At 46.2% G+C, this 20,041-nt stretch overlaps 1 protein-coding gene across 1 annotated transcript in view; it reads right to left on the bottom strand.

Annotated features, from left to right (window-relative positions):
• Nucleotides 1–20,041, bottom strand: part of BIN1 (bridging integrator 1) — a 104,055-nt gene that overhangs the window by 22,891 nt on the left and 61,123 nt on the right. Inside the window, exons 7-11 of the mRNA XM_049802371.1 lie at nt 18,615–18,707; nt 13,267–13,352; nt 11,362–11,437; nt 9,265–9,347; nt 1,456–1,606 (exon numbers count right to left, since the gene is read on the bottom strand). Coding sequence (XP_049658328.1) covers nt 1,456–1,606; nt 9,265–9,347; nt 11,362–11,437; nt 13,267–13,352; nt 18,615–18,707 — 489 coding nt within the window. The remainder of the gene's footprint in view (nt 1–1,455; nt 1,607–9,264; nt 9,348–11,361; nt 11,438–13,266; nt 13,353–18,614; nt 18,708–20,041) is intronic.

Here is a 20,041-nt window from a genome sequence, read left to right as displayed (position 1 = left end):
CAAAAACAAGGCTCATATGTGCTATTTAAAGGAAAGGGAAGAAGCCAAACTCAGCAAGACAAGTCCACAGGCAGGGTGAGTGAAGTCTGCAGTGAACAGCTCAATAAATCTGTACGATTTCTTGTTCCAAATTTCAGTCAAGTTTTGTCAACCTCTGAAAAAACAGGAAGGCAATTCTGGATGCACTATCCTCTCTCCCCCGTACACATACCCTACTCCAAGGTCCTAGCCAGCGTGGTGGCGAAGCTGCTCTAGGCTGTGCAATGCTGAGCAGTGCAGAGACCCTGGAGAAGTCCTGAAAAGACACTGCCAGGCACCCACACGTCTCACAGGGCTGGAAAAGATGCTTTTGCCAATGTACAAACAGCCCCTTTTTGTCCCTAGCTAATCCTGAAAATCAAAAATGCAGTGGAGAGAAAAGTGTTGTGAGAGGCTATCCAGAAACAGGAGACAAGCCTACACCACAGGCCTGGATTGGGAATCACACTACTGGGAATCACATGCTATGTATGACAACAGCAAGAAGTTCTGGGCCGCATCTGTCTCTTCAGAAGCAATAGGCTTTCTCTTACCAGTTTGGCCAGAACCCCTCTCAGCTTTAACTCTACCTGGAAGACTCCTCCCTGGTGTCCCACTTAATGAAATGCAAGGATTGGCACCAGACATAAATTTGGCCTAGTTACTACTTTTCCCTACTAAGCTTTTCTCCCACTCATCAATAGAGGGGTGGGAAGAGGAAGTAAATGTTCTATTTTCCTTGAATCCTGAAGTGAAACAGATCATATGAAATGCTGAGTTGTAGGAGCTATATCTGTTATTTTAAATATGGCGCTGGGTACCTGCTGTGTAAGGAAAGGACTAACAAAGTCCACATGGAAGGTATCAGACTCCATATAATGGGCAGTCATCTTCCTGGTACCCACCTACTTTTTTCATAGCATAAGCATATAATGCCTTTATCTTTAGCATAATATTTTATCTTGGAATTAAAGTAAAACATCATGCAAAGTACAGGTGTTCTCCTTATCAATGTTAAACCTTTTTCTTTGAACCTTCCTCAGTTATGGAAGTTCTTGAGAAGAAACTGGACCATTGAATTCCACAGGTTAATTCAAATATAAAGAACAAACTTCCTTGCCTAGCTACAACTCTATCCTCCCTGGATCTTCTTTGTCATCCTACCAGACAGCAAAATGTATTACTGACCTTGTCTCTGTAGAGGCATTCAGAGACAGCTCAGTTCTTCCCTATATGATATAGAAATGATCAATGAGCAACATGCATTCTCAAGAAGTCTCAGGAACCAGTGAAGGAGAACAACCATCATGTCACATTCTCTGTGCTCAGTAGCAGGAAGAGATCCAAAAAAGCAACTGATGGATGTCTTTGACTCACAGGGCTTGTGCCATCAGCAGTCATACTGCAGAGACATGGTCAATGTCATGGGGACACTACCTGAGATGGTGACTTTGGGATGCTTGCACCAGGCGCTTCCAAAGTGGACGGTTCCAGCTCATGGTTCACAGTCTTGGTCTCAGGGCTGGTGATGGGAGATCCATCTGGTGGAGGCGAGGGGCTTTTATTTGCTTTCGCTGGGGTGCTGTCACTGAAGGAAGTGGAGAGAGAAAGGGAGAGAGAGGGAAAAGAGAAAGAGAGAGAAGTCTGAGCCAGGCCTAAGAGGAGTTGTGCTAACCAGCACGGATCAGTGGCCTCCATTATCTCTTTGCTTTGCTGCCCAGACACATGATGAAGACATTTGAAGCCTCTACAAGCTTCCAAGAAGCATCTTTGCTGAGTCACTTGCAGTCCAACGCACTGCAGCAGCATTACTGTGCAGCAGGCTACTCACTAAATTCCTACTGCATGGATATACTTTCCCTCAGACACAGAAAAATGAAAACAAAAAACCCAGGCATCCTTAATTCTGCTAGATTCTAACACAAGTGCCTGACATTAAGTCATAGTCTTTTAATACTGGGGAAGCAGATGGGGGAAGGAGTTCTGTGCAGCTCATTTAGTTTTAAATTCTACAGGTAGGAATTTTTCTACATGGTAGTGTACTGACACCCATGTGGGTTATGACTAATAGATTTGCAACACCTGAACTAAGGCTGTAATCATAGAATATCATATTCCACTACATGGTACAAACTGGGAAATCTGGAAGAGGGGCAAAGTAGCCAGAGGTTTCACAGATCATTCCAGACAGCAAAGAAACAGTGAGATTCTGGCTACTAAAAAAAACATTTCTCTATTATGGGAAGTCTCCCCAGCCTTGTTTTCAATGATGAACCCCTTCTGCCCTTGCTTTTCCAGTTGGTCCTTATTCCAGGACTGTTTCTGACACACAGTCAAGAGAGATTCTTCAGGGAATTAAGATGCAAGAAGCATATCCCAACGGCATTTGTTGGTTCATAACTTGGCCAGTTTTGGACAGATTTTTCAAAGGAATGGCAAGAGGCACACACCTTTCCCCAAGGGCATGTCCTGGCCAAGTGTCAAGTCTGTGCTTCAAAGTATGGAATCATGACAGATTTAGTAAAAAGTTGGTTACCAGGGAATTTCAACAGGGGTAAAGGTAAAACCATTTTCCCAGCCTAATTCTCCAGAACAGCTGAATCATCTTGGCTGAAATTCAGCTCCCCAAACTAATCAATTTATCTCAAGTCATGCAGAAGCACAGACACTGGTAGGGGATATTTTAGCAGAAGTGGTTACAGTTTGGCAAAACTATACGCAGCTGAAAACAGAGTATTACAGAATATTGCAAGAGGGCTGTGCAACCTCATCTACAGGGAGTGATATTTGGCCCCATTTACAAAGTTGCAGTTCTTGTGAAGTTAAAGTCATTGTGAGGAGGCTGAAAGGAACAGATCCTTTCCTACAACTTGAGACAATAAATCCTGGCATAAAGCCAGGACTAGAGCAATGCAGACCTGATTCTTCAGGGACATCAAGTTGATTATTTCGTTGCTCTGTCCCAAGACAGCCCAGAGCTCCAGACATGTACATCCACTCACACTTGGATGCCTGAGGTGTGGTGGTTGTTGGCTAACATGCATGATGGCCTCATTCCTAAACACTCACAGTAGGGGGACAGCGAGAGGAGGAAGGGACAGCAAGGCATTACAACAAACCTCCCCTTCCAAGCAAGCATCTCCCCCTGCTCAGCATTCCAGCTTTCAAGCTCCCCATCCCATTCCCTCTTCATTCACCTCACCCTCACCCATTCCCCCACCCTCTCCCCATATCGATGTCCACAAACCACACGCACATTTCCCCACAAAGCGCTTGTTCTCAGGTCTGCATGCAGGTCAGATGTTTCTGATGACACCAATGCCAGCAGCACACCAACATGATGCAACAAACCCAATGATGTTCTCTGCCAGTAGCTCTCAACCAGGACCACACACGCCAAGGGAAAAAGAGGGAAAGGAAGAGGAAAAAAGGAAGACGAGGGACTAAAGAACATGTGCGCCAACCCCTGCAGCTCTTCAGTTTGACTGGATATGCTTACAGTGTCCTTGCTCAGAGGTCCCCAAAAATCACTTCAAAACAGTGGGTTGTGTGAAGGATTCTGCCAAATTGACGTGGTTGTGCTACAGATTAAAAGAAGTAATGGTTGGAGGGTGAAGGTAAGGAAGCTCTGCTCTAAATGGGAGTCAGCAGGGAACAGCAGGAAACGACAGAAAATGTCCTCTGATGCTAGAGTTGAGGAAAAAAAAAACCCACCCTACCTTCCCTAGAGTTGAAAGCACTTTAGAGAAGATGGGGGGCAGCAGTAATCTACAGGTAGACTGCTAGGACTCCTCAAATGCCCAGACTACACTGGGACTATTGGGACTACTGGCTATCAGCTGGCCTACCAACAAAAGGGTAGAATTCTTCTAGGGACCTGAAGAGGCCATTTCTCCCAGTGGGAAAGGAATTCAGGCTTATTTCTAAAGGCCATGAAACAGCTTTTTAGTGCCTTATATCTGGTGCCTACCACTGACTTAATTTGGAGATATATTGGTAAAAGGCTCCCATGTGAGAGGGAGCCCAGTTTCTTCCCCTCATCCTACAAGGCCTGAGAGGGGCCCGCACCAAGGCCTTCATTAAGTCACTACTATTTACAGCTTGTTTGATGTGTTGGCTGATCCCCCTAGGAAAATGCCAGTGCTAATTTTGGCTGAACCTTTTCCAGCCACCCGAGTGGCACCTTCATTCCTGCACTCATTACTTTGCATGCATTTAGCCAGTGCAACCAGTGTCAAGCAAGCTTGTCACCAGGATCCTCTGTCCTTCATGGGTCCTCAGGGAGCACACACTGCCCACACAGAGCAGAGTCCTGTCTCCAAACTGACTGCTTGCTCCAGGAAACACAGGGAAAAGTAAGAGCGTGGGTACTGTCCCCACTGACCAAACATGAGCACCACAGTAAAAGAAAGTCAAAACGACAAGGTCATTGCTCTCTCTTTTTCCTTCCCATGAGCAATTGGGAAGTGATGCCAAATCCAGGAATATCAGGCAGGGAAGGGAACAGGGTGTCAACTTTCTTCTGCAAATAGAGAGCTGGGAACAGGGTCTAATGCAGTTACTGCAGCTGAAGGGAAAGCCCAAATCCCCCAGCCTCTTTTAATGCTGCTGAGCTCCCAGACCCCTCATGGGGCTGCCTCATCTGTTCTGGAAGAGCAGAGTAACTTCTGCAGATGGGGTTCCCGTGTGCTTGTAACAATCCTACATTAGAGGATGAAACCTACTTTCCAATATGGTAAAAACAGACTAGTCACCTCCTGCCAAGTTCTCAAGTTACAAAGAAAAAAAGGCTGGCATCTCAGCTAAGGCTCAGACAGAACCTTTTAGCCAAAAGTAATTTAATTTTTCAGCACCAAAGCAGGCTGGAGAATTATTTAAAAAAAACAAAAGGGGGGGGGGAAGGGAGGCAGTGGCAGGCAGAGAGCAGGAGAAAGGAAGAAAAAGCACCTACATACACAAACATACAGTGGCACAAATGTGCAATGCTGCTGCAGATCAAAGAGTGATTGAGTCTCAGTCTCTCCTTCCCTGCACCAGAAGCTGCACACTTCTGTGACCCCAGCAGCTGCTCTGACAGCAGAAACCCCCAGCACAGCTCAGGTCAGCCACCTTAACTGCTGGGCCAGCTGGACTTCATCAGGGCAGAGCAGGAGGACACTGTGGCTAGAGCTGATTGAGATGAGATTTACTAGGTCTCCCCCTGCTATAGCATCCATCCATTCTCAGTGACTGGAAATATAAGACCTACTGCCTGGTGCAGGTACAACACTGGTCCAACCAAGGACCAGAGACAGACATCCAGAGAAGTACTCCAGTGAATCCTCCTTTTCCTACAGTAGAAAACCTTAGAATAATAACAACACAAGACAGTCTCCTTCACTACTTTTCATTTGAGGATATAAAAATCAAGATTTGCCCAGCAGCTTGCCTATGAAATTCCCCTTCTCCATGCTCCAACCTCCCACTTTACAAAGGATGCATATCAGATAAAGAGAAGGGTTGTGTGACTTGCCCCAGTCAACGGGAAGGCAGGATCAGAAAAGCAAGGATCCCAATCCACCAGCACTTGCTTTTATTGCTGGCAGAATATCATCTTAAGAATTTTTTTTTCTTCCTATAAGGACCCCATGGAAGGAGTACCAACACAAAGAAAAACAAAAAATAGTGGAAGTTTCCATGCCTTTATGCAGCAATTCCCACTTTTCTCCAGAGCATATTCCTGTCAGAGTCCTTGACCTCAGCTATGGTAACTCTAGGCATTGTAGCAATCCAGGTTATTCAATGCCATCACTGTCTTGAAATGCAAGATGCTTACATTAGTCTTTATACAAGACAACAGGCTTCCTTTTCCTTCAGTCCTGCACAAAATTTTAAATGGATGGAGCAAGATAGTGGGGATTCTCAAGAATAGAGCAAGTAAGGAGCAAAGCGGGAAGTGTCCTTCTCCCACCTCATCATCCTCCCAACTGCAACAGGTAGATAGGACAGGACTTCTGAATGTGAAAGACCTGCCTCATGGTCCTCCCTAGCCAGGCAGGGAACGAGAATGCAGCATTTCAGACCTGTTCAAAAGGGCAAACCCCACTAGGTAAAACTAGAAGTTGTTAATCACCAAAATTGCCCATATTTCCCATGGAAAACCCAGCACCACGCTTTTAGTCACAGAAAAACAACTGAACAGACAATGCCTGAGCTTTCACGCTGCCTTCTTAGATAGGAAAAGAAGCAAGGATTCAAACCAGGCACACAAGCAGTTAATGGGATTATCCAGACACAGATAGATCTCAGCAGGACCCAGCAGGCCATGAACACATCTCATCATGCAAAGGACCCCTCTCCCATCACAGGGTTAACACGTGCCAGGCTGTTAAGAGTCCAGCAACAGCCTCTCCAGTTTTAGGAACTAAACCAAACACGTATCAAAATACTGCTCCCCGTACCGGTACCTGCTCATCTTTTTCCTCAGCCTGGCGAACAGTTTAGTTTTCTTTCTGTTGAGGATGGCACGCAAATCATTTCCGTTACAGGATGGCACAGTCAAACCAGGGAGGAAAAGTTAAGCTTCCGAGCACCCATTCACTTCGTGCCACAAAACTCACTGTAATCAAGATGGCAAGTTCTCCTCTCTCTCCCTTTCACACACACAGATACACACACATACGCACACACACACAAACATGTACACACTCCCCTTGGTTCCTAGAAAGCTATGGCCTTGTTTGAAGAGGGTAAGAGAGGGCTTTTTGTACCTGTCAGAGATCTACATAAATGTGAGCAAACTAGTGTTTTCCCTGCTCTTTGGAATATGGGGCCAGGGTGCACATGGAGAAGAAGAAAAAGGAAAATGTATAGACCAGCAGAGAACTGTAAATGTCCTTTTTTCACCGGTAATCACAGGTCCTCACTCTCCTCTGTAAATATTGGTACACAAGAAACAAGCTCCCCATTCTCCTTTACTTATGCAATCTGTGCGCAGTTGTATACGTGGAACCTAATCAGCAGCTTTCCTACTACATCTTTTTCCAGTTTGTCCAATCATACTAGAATAACACTACAGATGTCCTAGGTCTTCTAGGCATCTGAGCCCTGAATGTTCAAACTCTTTCAGAAACAAATCCTGAACATATGTCTGAGGTTCCCAGAAATACATCAGCTGCTCTGTGCTACTGTGCTACACAGCCAGCATCATATTCATCAGCCACAGTAATATTTCTGTAGGGCCTTGCATGAATGCCATAATGATGTGCACAGATAATTGCCTCTCTTCTCACACCTCCTCATTCATTTCCTGCCATTGTATCCATCTCCAATCCCCTTCCCAGTAGAGAAGTGTTAGGGAAGCATCTGCTCCTACTGCAGACCACAATAAGCAATCAGATCAGCAAGGGCTATTTCCTCCTGCACACTCTCGCTCCAGCCCTGTGCCACAATGAGAGGCCAGATGTGCAGGGGAAACAGGAGTGCCTCAGCATTTCCTGGGCACTGTAAAGCATATTTACTACCCCCGCAAACCTTTGCTACGTCCTTCTACTACACTCTGCTCCACTGTGCTCAGGAGGAAGAGAGTTGCTCTGGGGCAGGTCTGGCATCTCAGCTGCAGTGCAGGGAGTATGTGATGAAGCGGCAGCACTCAGATTGATACCCACACTGGGACCTCTCTGTGTGTGCTTGGTTTTGGTTTTTAGGTCTTGTAGCCAGCCGAAGAGCACAGAACTGCAGCTGAGACACCCATTACAGCCCCAGATGAAGCTAGCAGTTTGTGGGGGCGGGAATCGTGAGGACAGGTAATTTATTCATTGGAAGCTCTTTCAGGCCAGAAACTTCAAGCCACAACAACAATGAATATGTCTGGGCCAGGCTGTCACTACAGCCTGCAATCTCTTCCTTGAGGAAGAAAGGAAGGAGCAGGAAGGAGCCTACAGCCTTCATCTGTCCCATTACCTCATCCTCTTCCAAGGGCCCTGGAGGATGCTGCTATCAGAGACAACACGGCACATGGCAGCAAGAGGAAGGGCACCACAGCCTCCTCCCGAGGCTTCAGTCTTGCTGGGTTGTGATGATCAACAGACACTACATGCTAACTTGGGAAGAAGATATTATTTTCACAAGAAACATTCCTACTAGCATGTTGGAAATTTGGTGTTGGCAATCCAAAACTCAGGGGCCGAATTCAGCTCAGACATCCTCTTTCTTTAGAGCTGGCAAACACCCCGCACATTGCTGGAACAAGACACTCAAGTCATCTATGCATGACAGCAATAGGAGGTTAAACTGGGAGGAGAGACAAGGGAGCACAGAGGTCTCAACAGCTGATCTAGCCCTTCCAAATCAATGCACTCAGAGACTGCAGCTTGCCCTTACTTCATGCTGACTTCACCTCCTCCCTCCATCAATATACCAATTGAGGACTTGGGCCGTGCTCCTGCTCACCCAGCACGTGGGATTAGCAGCAGCTGGAAGCCAGAGCCCGACACTGTTTCATCACTCACGCATTTGGATGGGAGCCAGACAGCCTCTTCCAGAGCCCAGCCTCTCCCTCCCCTCTCAGTGCTAGAGAATGTGCAGACTTGCACTTAACCATACAGAACTGGACCCAGCTGAGGAAAGAAAACTAAAGGCCTGGAGGACGCTCACTCCTTGCATACGTGCAGATTGCAAGTGCTCTGAGATCAGGAGGCCTCATGTTAGTGAGGCTACAACTACTTCCACAACACACACAAAGGAACACACCTCAGCTGGGTACACAGGAGGGGCATGAGGATTTGGCAAACAAGTGGTTGCAAGTTTGGAGGGAGGGCCAGAGAGGAAGCTGGGGAAACAAATGGGCTCTTGGTGCTCAAGTTCACAAGCTGCAGGTACATGGTGGAAGCTCTTGAGGGAAAGAACAGGGCAGGTGGTGGGCAACTGGACCCAGAAAGAAGGGCAGCTCAGTATTACATGTTAGTGCATGGAATTTGACTTTAAAAAAGCAGAGCTGAGAGTCAGGTGCCTAAATATCAGCACCTAGTGAAAGTTTAGGCCTCCAGATGCTAGTTTAGAAAAGTGAGAGATATTGCATTGTGTCACCCAGCCCCAAATGCAATCTTGGATATGTTCTAGGGAGTCTCAGGAGGGCGCTGACTGGCTATATGCAGGTAGTCAAATCACTCCCCAACTGACAATATGGAGGTTTCAATACCCCTGGTAAAGACATCCCTGTGCCTCCTCCCCTGATGAGGGAAAGACACTACTCCCACAGTTACTGACCTGGGCTGTGCTTTAACGGGGAAGGCATTGCCTGAGTACTGCTTGTCTAGACCCAGCAGGACATCATGGAGGTTTTGGTTCAACTGCAAAATACAAAAACAAAAGAAAGAAAAAGAATGAGAAAAGAGCCTAAGTGCCAGAAGAGAGTCTGGGCCAGCCTGCACAGGCTGACCAAACACAGGCTTGTGCCCAGACATGTGCACATACTCAGCTATCCCAAGAGAGGACAGCCCTACATCTGTTTCCACTCCTCCATGGGGTATGAAACACTAGAGCACTCAAACTGTTCAAGAGCTCCTGGCACCTCGTGGGAATGCTCCATCTCCCTTATACATCACCCTCTTTGTTTCTTTGTCACCTGCCCCCACCAGTGTGCTGGCAGGTACCATTGAAGAAGCGGGCAGAATGTTTACCTAAGGGTCTATGTGCTAGAATTGAAGCTTCACTCTGGATTTGTAGCCAAAGCTGTTCCTTAGACCTGCTTATAAACCTTGGGATATGGCCATTTAAGCTGTGGAGCCAAAGGCAGCTGGACTTCCAGTCAACAATAAGCCTTGACTTCACAGGCTGCCTATGCCATCTAGGTTTGGGCAGGACCTGGCTATCTTTGCAGAAATGCAATATTAGGGGTTAAACTCTCCCTAGCGCCTAAGGCTGCAATATTCACTCCAGCCACTCCTATTCTCAAACAGCCAATTCATAAACAAGATAAGATGCCAGATTTATCATTGGTAGGAGGGGAGATCCAATGCAATCAATGTTGGAGGCATCATGCCAGCAATACCAGCAGTAAATTGGATGCTATAGCAGTAATAAGAAACAGATGGTTCTTACGGAACAAAGCAAAAGACCTGCCCTCATATGAAACTCCTCAGGAAAGAAACATCCAAGACATGATGTAAAAAGAGAATTCCTGTCTAATAAGCATCTTTCCCATGTTTTGCTGAATATAAATTAACAGCAACAAACTGATAATTATAACAATCCTCCCTATTCTTAACAATCAGTTCGTCCCTCAGTGGAGAAGAGCAGGCTATTAATTGGAAAGGTCTCCATGAAATGTCAGCAGGGCTCAAAATTGATGCATTACACCAAGGCAGAGGGCCCCTGAGTGCTGGGAATTGAAGGACTATAATGTTGCTTGTTGCTTAGCGGCTGTCTTGTTGTCAGGATGACATTGGGGAGGGGAGGGAATACAAGAGTTTTCCAGCTGGGCTCTCAGTCACTCATCAAGATTAGTGCAACATTTTACAGAGGACGTGCAACTCTTAGGAGCAGCGTACAAACCTAAGGAATTCAAGACTTCTCTAGCTTTTAAGTGAAAGAACAAGAACGTATTTGTAAATGAAAGCGGCAAAGGGGGGCTTTGCCAGAGACTGTTCCTGAGGTCTCTGCTGGGTGCTGGCACACAGCACCAGGACCCAGCCTGCCCACAACCAGGTTACAACACTGCTTACTGCTGCGATTCCCAACTCATGGCCAACTGGTAGCCAATGCAAGGGCCACGCTAAGCACTCAAATGCCTTCTCTTGCGTCACAGGGCAGGAAAGAAGCCAAAGCAGAGGGGTACTGCTGGGAAGTGCCTTCTTGAGGGACCAGAGCGAGGCAGGTCTCAGACTTCAGCTGACTTGCAGTTGGGCAGATTCCCTGCTGTTTTCATCCCCACAGCTAGACTGATGAGGGTTCACAGCAACTTGCTGCCAAGGCAGCAGAGAAGGAGGCAAATAGATACCAGGCTGAGAGTGCCCAGGTTATAGGTTACAGATCCATAACGTAGATGAACTAAAAAAGGCAACAAGAGATAGGCCTGAAAGTGGCTTTCCTTCCCTCTGTGGATCTGCAAATGAGCTCTGTCAAGTGACACAAACTCCCCACTGCTGCATGGCCCTATGGTCAATTCCCTGTGCTCCATCCCCATCTCAGGCAGCCTTTCTCCCAAGTGGCTCAGAAGAAACTAAGGGTTAACATTTTCCTCTGACTTAGGGCAAACATTCTGTTTTCTCCAGCTGTTTTTTTCAGTTGTTTGGGGGTTTGGTGGGCTTTTTTATTAACAGCGAGGAGAGAGTTTATTAGCAGAATAAGCTTTAGTTGCCTTACCTTGCTCATTTCTTTATGAAAGTTCTCTTCTAGGCCTGCTATACTCTGGAATGTGTTGACGTAGAAACCAACACGACTGCCAAATGAAAAATGAGACAGAAGAACTTAATGGACACAATGCTCTCCCAAAAACTTTCAATCCTGCCCCTTCTGCTACCTCCCACCCACCATTCCCATTCAAACTCAACTCTGTCAGGTCTGGTACATGCTGGAAGAGAAGGGCAGCAGAGAAGCGTGAAGGGGGCAGAAGAGAAGCACGAAGAGGGTGATAGAGCAAAGGCCAGGTATAGGGCAAACATGTCCAAGGTGAGGAGAAGGCCAGGTGGGATAGGATCTGAATTTGTGCTAGCTAGGGGGGAGGGACAGAAAAGAAAAAAAAAAGGAAATAAGAAAAAAAAAAAAAGCCACTGGTAGGGTGATAGAAAGGAAAAGGATAGAGGCTGTGACACAGATGGATTGCGGGGAGAGCTGGGGAAATTGGCAGGAGGACAGATATTAATTCACTCTGAAGTCCCTCAGCACCAGGGGAAGCCAAAAAACATGAACTGTTTGCTTCAGGGGCAGAAGAGTAAGAAAGCACAGTATAGGTACAGAGAGCAACAGGAAAGCAGAAGGATCAGCTAGATGGCAGGAGGCTGTGAACAACTTGTGGCACCTTAAAATCCCAGCGTCTGCCTGCTGTCCTCCTTCTTCCAGCCACCCCACCAGCTGCCAACAGAGAGTGCCATACCAGCACCCAGCTGGAGGAGCAACAGCAGGAGGTAGATGTTCTCTAAGGCCAGCAGCATCACCATTCTGCACGTGGAACCACCCAGATGCCTGTATCCCTCCCATCTCCTTCCTCAGCCAGGCCTGCACACTGCTTTGAGCAGAGTCCTGACCTAGGCTGGGAGGAGAGGGGAGTGAAGGCAGACATCAGCACTTTCCTTTCCAGCCCTGCTGCCGCCCACTCTCTCCATCCTCCACAGACCAGCACTGCCAACCCAAATGCGATCACTGCATTTAAAAATAAGAAACTGGGACACTCCTAGGAGGATTTTGCCTGCTTTCCACTGTGACCTCCCAATACTTCAGCTTCTGCTGCCCTCCAGTTCATCCTCCAAGCTAAGTGTTGGTCTGTTTCTTTCTCCTCCCTTTTCATCACCATAATCACTGGTATGGCAAATCCATGGTCTCTCAAGTCTTCCTATTCTCTCAGCTCATCTTCCTCTGCCCAGGCTATGTTTTCTTAATTAGAGCACAAAAGCACAGTTATAATCACTAGTTCCTCACCGAGTCCCGTGTCACATAGCCAGGAACACATCTAGGGGCAGCCACACGAGGATCCTTCCCTCACCTTTGTTCACGCAACTGTCCAAACCTCAAAGTGGCATCCAAAGCAGAGCAACCTGTCCTTTCATCCACCCTCTTGTGTTAAGCCTGCTGTTTCACTGGGTGCTCCTAGGTTTGCATGGTGAGACACAGTGATCAAGGCACCACCTCTTGGCTCTCTTCAACCCCAGTGACTGTATAAACCCCTCTGACATCTCATCTTCCTTTAATCAGTCAGCTGACATACCCACTCAGCTGCAGATGTTCCTTCCAGCCAGCTCCACATCCAAAATCTTAGTAGCTGGCCCACTGCCCAGGGAAGTTGGGCAGAGTTGGTGGGGCAAAGGGATTAATCAGACAAAGCATAGAAACACAGTTTCTTTTTGCGGTAAAATTGAGTTTTTCATGAGGATCATGACACAAAGCACAGAAAGCCCAGGCTGAACTTGGCTAGAGGGAATCCTAGGACAGATGCCCTGAGATGATCCAGAAAAAAAGAGCAGACACCCAGCCCAAGGTAAGGAGAACAGTGATACAAGAGCTAGGGTCTTTGCTTCCTTCCAACCAGCCCTTGGCAAAACTTTCAGTGCTCACCTGTTCCATAGTGAAGGCAGCTCCTCCTGCAGATCAACGTTCATCTCTTCAAACACTTTCTGAGCCTTTACTAACTCTTCTTCAGCCTTAATAACAGAGAAGGGAGATTGTCAGCTCCAGTGCAGACAAGTACCCTGCAGGGCTGGGACAACTGTGACTCTTTTGACTTCCTTGGGAGACCAGGCAAAATTCTGGCATGGGGTAATCCCCATTCCAAATGAGTCTCCCAGGAACAAGGGTTGCATCACAAGTGACATGATGCCCCTTCAGCTTGCACGTGTTACTCTCAGGTTTTCTCTCAATGGATTTCCCTGTTTGGATACTCAGAAAGTAATTCAAACATCCACTAATGCGTTTTAAGTTCTTTAAGTTTCCCTGGCTTCAAAAACCAAATGGAGCTGGTCAGGCAATTCAGCCTCCAGCTTGGCTACAGATGAAGATAATAGTGGCCCCTGTCCCTTGCCACATCTCTGAAAGGGTTGAAATCCATCCCAAATGGCGTTGAAGAAGAGCCCTCCCTCATGGGGACTCTCTGCTCGGGTAAGGTCATGCCAAAGCCCCATCTCTTCTGAGGAAGGGAGGAGGTCTGCATCCTTGGCTGATACAGCTCTCACAAAGCTGGAAGCAAGGAAGGGTATGCAAAGCATGAGTTGTGCCAGCAGGAGGCCAGGCTGGATGGAGTGCTTGAGCAGCAGGTCTTGGTTTCAGCAGTCTCACATACTCTAATTGGTGAGGATCTAACACAAGAGCAACCCCTGGCTGGCTGTTGGCCACCAACACCAAAAGAAATATGCCTTGTACAGGACCTCGGCCCAGTTGAGAGTTAAATTTGATCTGTTCATTTGACAGACCCCAACACTGATATATGAATTCTGCCAGATTTCAGTGATGAATAGGATGATCCTGTTTTCTGATGCTGACAGCAGATGTCAGCAACAAGCACATTCCCTTTCCCATATTTGTCCTAGGTGACCTCTTTCTTTTCAGTGCCCTGACTTAAAACTCAAAGCTTGCTAATTAAAACACTTCTATTCTGTAATTTGCAACAGCACAGCATTCTCTCATAACCCTGTGCAGTGGGATGCAGGATGGCAAATCCCTCCATGAGCAACGTGACAACACATCTTAACAGGAAGGTCAGCAGAGTGCCTACTTACATGTGTGGCAACAGCAGGAATGTCACAATGCCACAGGGCTCTGCAAAAAGCCCGCAAGCCACTGGGGAACCGGATCTCTACGAGCCTGCAGTCAGATTCCTACCTCTTCTATGAAATGAAGTTTTACCTTCTTTGTGCCAGCTTAATTAAAGAAATTAATGTGACAGGTATGCAAAGTGACAGGTATGCAAAGATTAGACTGATGGGAGAAAGGACTTAAAAATATTTTGCAGTTCAGAGTCCTGTTCCTCACAGTGCTGCATAGGATCTTTACACTCTCCTTTCTCTCCTGACTTATGAGCACACCGCAGAAGCTCCTACCTTCTAGCTAGCTCCAGCTTCCAAAGGGTTGCTCATTGCTGCCAAAGGCAAGGCTAAGACTTTGTACTCAAGGTCAGAAGAGAAAGTTTCCCCCAGAAAAAGACACAACTGGGAAGTATTCAAAAGTTAAGCAGACCTTGTGATGAACAGGCAGGGGGAGAAGGGACCATGATGCTTCCACCCAGAAAACCCTGTATTTCACTGCTGCACTCACTGAAAAACCCAACATTTCAAGAGAGTTTGCAGAAAATAAACAAAAAGCCCATTTAAACAGAGACACAGTTTATGCTGGATCAGAGATGATGGTCACAAAGACTCATTCTGCCTTAAAATCCCTCTAGGAATGAATGTTTCTAGTGTAACCATTTTAAAGGGAGAAAAAAAAAAACATTCTAGTCCATCCTTTGGCTTTATCTTATTCTGATTTCCAAACTAGACTGGAACCTGAACCAACCCAGGAGATGGGATAGCTGGGAGATGAGGCACCATTGAATGCTGTTAGGTTTTCAGACACAGTGAATATTAATAATAGTGTTTCCCTCTCTCGTTTACCTGTTCAGAAGGTCAAAGAACCTAGAAAGCAACGTGTGAATATTGTAACATCCCGAGGCAAAGGCAAAATCAGCAACAGGCAATGTTCACTCTAGAGCAGCTGTAGGAATCAGGGTTCCATCTAGTGCCTGCAGCTCACCTAGTGCTCTCAGTCCCAGGTATAGTATTGAATTAATTCTTCACTCCTTTAGCAGCCCAGGGATCTTCCCACCAGTGGGATTTATTTTGCTTGGAAGCAGGGGTCCTGACAATGGATAGACCTAACTGCTTCCAGCCAGAGCCAGACAGACGTCAACTTTGGCCATGAGCCCTGCTAGAAAAAAAAGCCAGCTTGTGCAGTACAGTGGGAAAAGGAGGAAAGACATAGGTTTCGGGGCCACAGCCCATTGCTACTGTATCTGTGCACTTTCTATTTCAGCTGTCATCATCGCCAACCTGATGGAAAACTGAGGCAGAAGGACATAATGTCCAGGTCCATGAAATGTGATCTCAAAAAATTCTTCCTCTCTTTTCCCTGCCTGAAAGGGGGAAGGTTTGAGCAGGAGCTGGATAACACAATTGCTTTCCTGACCTCCCCCCTAGCCAAGGCTCAGAGTGCCAAGCACAACCAGTTCAGTTATGATGGGGGACAGTTATTCCCCATTATGTTTCCTACCATCATGTATCCCAGCACTCATGAGTGTCTGGAGATATCCAGCCTGGTGCTTTCAGGCAATCTGGTGACCATTTCTCTTCAAACACTATTGCTGTGAACTGTGGTAATTACACACTTCTCAGTAAACAGTTTAGACATCCACCAGGCAGGGGCAGGGAGGAGAGCTGGGTGTCCCACCCCAGGCCCAAGCCCCCCACCAGTCCCAGCCAGACCTGCCTCTCAGAAGGGCAGCATGGCCCAGGACTCAACTTGCTGGCTTTCTCCTACAGACAGAAATACCATTCTGTTATCACTGCAGCACCAAAGATGTTGCTTTTTAGTGTGTATTCAGCATTTCAGGGAGCTTAGCAAAAAGGCAAGAATTTGCTGTTCTAAGCCATTTTTCCTTTTGTTTCAAAAAGCACAGTCACCAGAATTTGCAACTGAGAGCATGCAATAGCAAGCCCCCCAGGAGACTTTACAGAAAACCCTTGCTGTACTGTTTTTGTTAGTATCTGCTAAAGGCCTAATAAGCCAGTAGTTTGCACACTGGAGGGAGGGACTTGGTTTTACAGTACAAATAATAGGTCTTGCTGACCCCATTTTTGCTTGGGGGTTGTAAAATTATCAGGCAAGAAGAGACAGCAACACAGCTGCTGGTAAGGGGAAGGACTTTTCTGTTAGGCTTAACATTCAGAAGCTTTTCAATTAATGCAGTGTCATCAGCCTTCCCGCTTTTATCAAGAGCTTAATGAGATTAAGGGTTGTCAGAAACACCGTCAGTCTTGAAGTCATGCAAATATAAAAATGGAAGCCTTTTTTTTTTTCCTGCCTGCTCATGTTTGTGAAGAAAAGCTGGAAAACATAGAGCTTCAAAATACAAACTAATCTTCTTTATGGAGGGGTTTTTTTTGTTAGTCCCCAATCAACATAAAAATTTAAAAAAGAAAGAAGAAAACCCCAACCAAGCCAAGCCTCAAAGACTCGCACAATTAGAAACAAAAAAATTAAGGTTGGCAATAGTATTATTTAGTTCAAGAATGAAAGAGGAAAAAATTAAAGGAGGACTTGATTTGAAAATATCTGGAGTGACTGAAAATACTAATGCTATGTAGCAGGAGGTTAACACCCCTCAACAAAGTGGGTGGAAAGATTACATACCCCCTTGTCACATGCTTTAGGGCAAAGTCACCCAGTACAGTGAAATTATCAAACGACTCTCAGTAGCCTGTTTAAGATCATAGTGCAGTGGATGAGGGAGCATTCGTAGGTACTGTTTCTCTAGGCAATCTGTGGGCGGTGGTATTACTACCAGTCACCCCAGCCAGCCTGAGAAGAGGAAAAATGCCCAAGAGCTGATTTACTTATTTACATGTGGCTTAAGAAACTTCCCATACCTGCTTTCTAGTCCTCCAGAAATATCACCAGCCAAACAGACCAGTCAAGAACCACAACCACGCAGATCGTTCCCAGCACGGCCAGCCAAGGCACAGGAAAAGCCCCTGGCAGCCTGACAAATGTCCTTCTCCCTTCGATCAAGAATGAATACATATTTCCTCCCTTTGCTATGCATCTTAAGCAGGACTGCTAACAGCTGTTCCTTCCCCAGGCTTTATTAATGTGGTAATCTAGCCTTTCCCCTGATCTGCAGTCATAATCTGACTGTGAAAAACCCAGGTGCTTTATAAGGTGAGAGCGATTTAGTGTTTCTAAACTGCAATTCATTCACTGACAAGGAATGTGAAAACGTAGGAGCATTTGAAAGAGAACAGATGAGCTCACCAGGAACTTGTGAGCAGGTAACTGGCACTCTCCCAGTCTGGGTAATGATTTACTATCCCTTGCCCATTAAAAGCATTTTCTTCTCACCACTGTTTTCTGTCAGCTCCCTCTTATCCCTTAAGGAGCTCCAAGGTAAATACCAAGGGAGATCTCATCAGGAAGCCAAGCTTCTCGTATGCAAGTAGGATTGAAATTCTTAGTCCCTGGAGTTTCTCAACTGCTCTCATGTCCCTCAAGATGCTGTAACCTAAACGTTAGGCCGAGTTTTGCCGCACGATGCAACCATGACTTCAACCTGGAGCTGTTCATATCTATTACACAGGTTGCAAATTCCCTGATCTGGGCCCACCTCTTCTCCTATGCAGATTGAAACTCTGTGTATCTGGAAACGGCTCTTTTAGACCACAAGCGGCAGGACAGTGCCCATATTGAAAACTTGGATTTTACCACAGGAGAATGCTGCAAGCTAACTGAGCAGCCATAGAAATCGCTTTTGAAGCAATGTTTCTTTTTTTTTTCTGGCTTTACTCAACAGCACAAATGCATAAGCCAATTTTTCAGTGTTTCCTCTTTTTTTTTTTTTTTCATTTTTGAAACAGCAGCAATAAAAATTGACTGCTTCTCTTACTACATCACCCTCTGCCTTGGCATTATTCCATAGCCTTTCTTCATCCACAGTTCATTTTAGGGGGAGAAAACAATAGTCCAGTATTAACACATGTGATTGGAAATCAATAAGGCAGGCACAGATTCATTCATTGGTCAGCAACTTCCATGTGTCCACTCAGGACACACTTAAGAGAGAGGACTAGAGTGAACGTTGCCTAGAGATTAGTTGCATGGTACAATCTAGAGCCCAAAATAGCGCATGCAGGGTTAGAGCCAGGTAGATCAGCAGTCACCTGATTTCGGAGCAGATTAGTTTGCGCAACGAGGTGAGCTTGTAGCTTCCCTTGACACCACTGAGGCGCAGCTTTCTCAAGCAGCGAAACAGGCTGGGGGGAGGGAGCATGTTTGAGTGAAAAGAGAAAAAAATAAACAGAGAACAAGAGAGACACAAACATACATCTTTTAGGATAAAAAAATTAAAATCACAACAGAGAGTGTATTTAGAGGCTGGGCCAAACCAGTATCACCAAGGTGAGAGAAAAAACAAACATCCCAGGACAGATCAGTTATGAATCCTTTGAAACATGCCAAGTTTAGCAGCAATTAATGCTCCAGCGTGGGCTGGGACACTGCAGACCAGCCAGGCAGCTGCAAAGAGTAACAGATATAGTTGTTAGTGACCTAGCACACAGACAACCCTACTCCGAGTCACAGCTGTGAAGTGGGAGCTCCTTAAAGAGAGGTCAGGATGAATTAACCATTTTAATTGTTTGCATGCAACAGCTGAAAGTCCACAGTGCTTTATTTTAATGGCAGGTTGTGAGTTTAGCAGTAAGTGGCAGGAGTCCTGGGTGGGAAAAGAACATCCATATATTAGAGAAGAAAAAAAGAGACCACATAGCTCCAAAAAGTATTTGCATTGCTCTTTCTGTTACTATACCATGAAACATCAATCAAGTCAGTTCCCATTTGTATGCTGTGTCATAAACATGATTTCTCTTTCCTAGGGGCCTGTCATCCAATTCCAAAGTACCTCACACCAGAAGGACCCTACTTCAAATCTCACACGAGCAAAATCACAGTCACAGGAACAGAGAAGTGACCTTTCTGCAACAGCCTAGGGCACACTGAGCCCTGGCTGCTGCCCACGGCCCTGCAGAACTGCATGACTGCAAGTGTGGGATCACAGGCTGGGCTGTGAAACCTGCCCATTTGTGAAGAACACACATAGATAATTTTCAGGGACTCACTACTCCCATCTTTACAGGATCAGGACAGTGCAATGTGTCACATATTATCCCGTGCATGGCCTTACAGCCGAAAGAACTCTGTGCAGAAAGATGTGATCCAGCGCACATTTTGGCCAACGAGAAGAGTCCAATCAAGTACTAAGAAACACTTGCACAGGCTCAATCAGGAACAGAGCACCAACTCCTAAATCTCAACTTTCCACTCTTCAAACTGCACTGTTCTTCATACTTTAACAAAAGAGCAACAAAGAATCCCTTGTTAATAACATCTTATCTGAGCGTTTGGGGCGACACAAGAGAGTGCAGCAATGACAAGGGCGGCCAGCCTCTTTGGTGTGGATCACCAAGTACCAACCTGAGTAAATTAATTCCTACAAAAAACATTTCCACTGCAGCAAAGATCTCACAGGCACACACCAATAATAATAATACCACGCCCCAGGGAAATTCTGCTCTTACCCCCAAACACA

This window comes from Accipiter gentilis, chromosome 1 (assembly GCF_929443795.1).
Source record: "Accipiter gentilis chromosome 1, bAccGen1.1, whole genome shotgun sequence".
Classification (NCBI taxonomy): domain Eukaryota; kingdom Metazoa; phylum Chordata; class Aves; order Accipitriformes; family Accipitridae; genus Astur; species Astur gentilis.
Note: the sequence above shows the minus strand (reverse complement) of the source record. Positions and strands in the feature narration are given on the sequence as shown.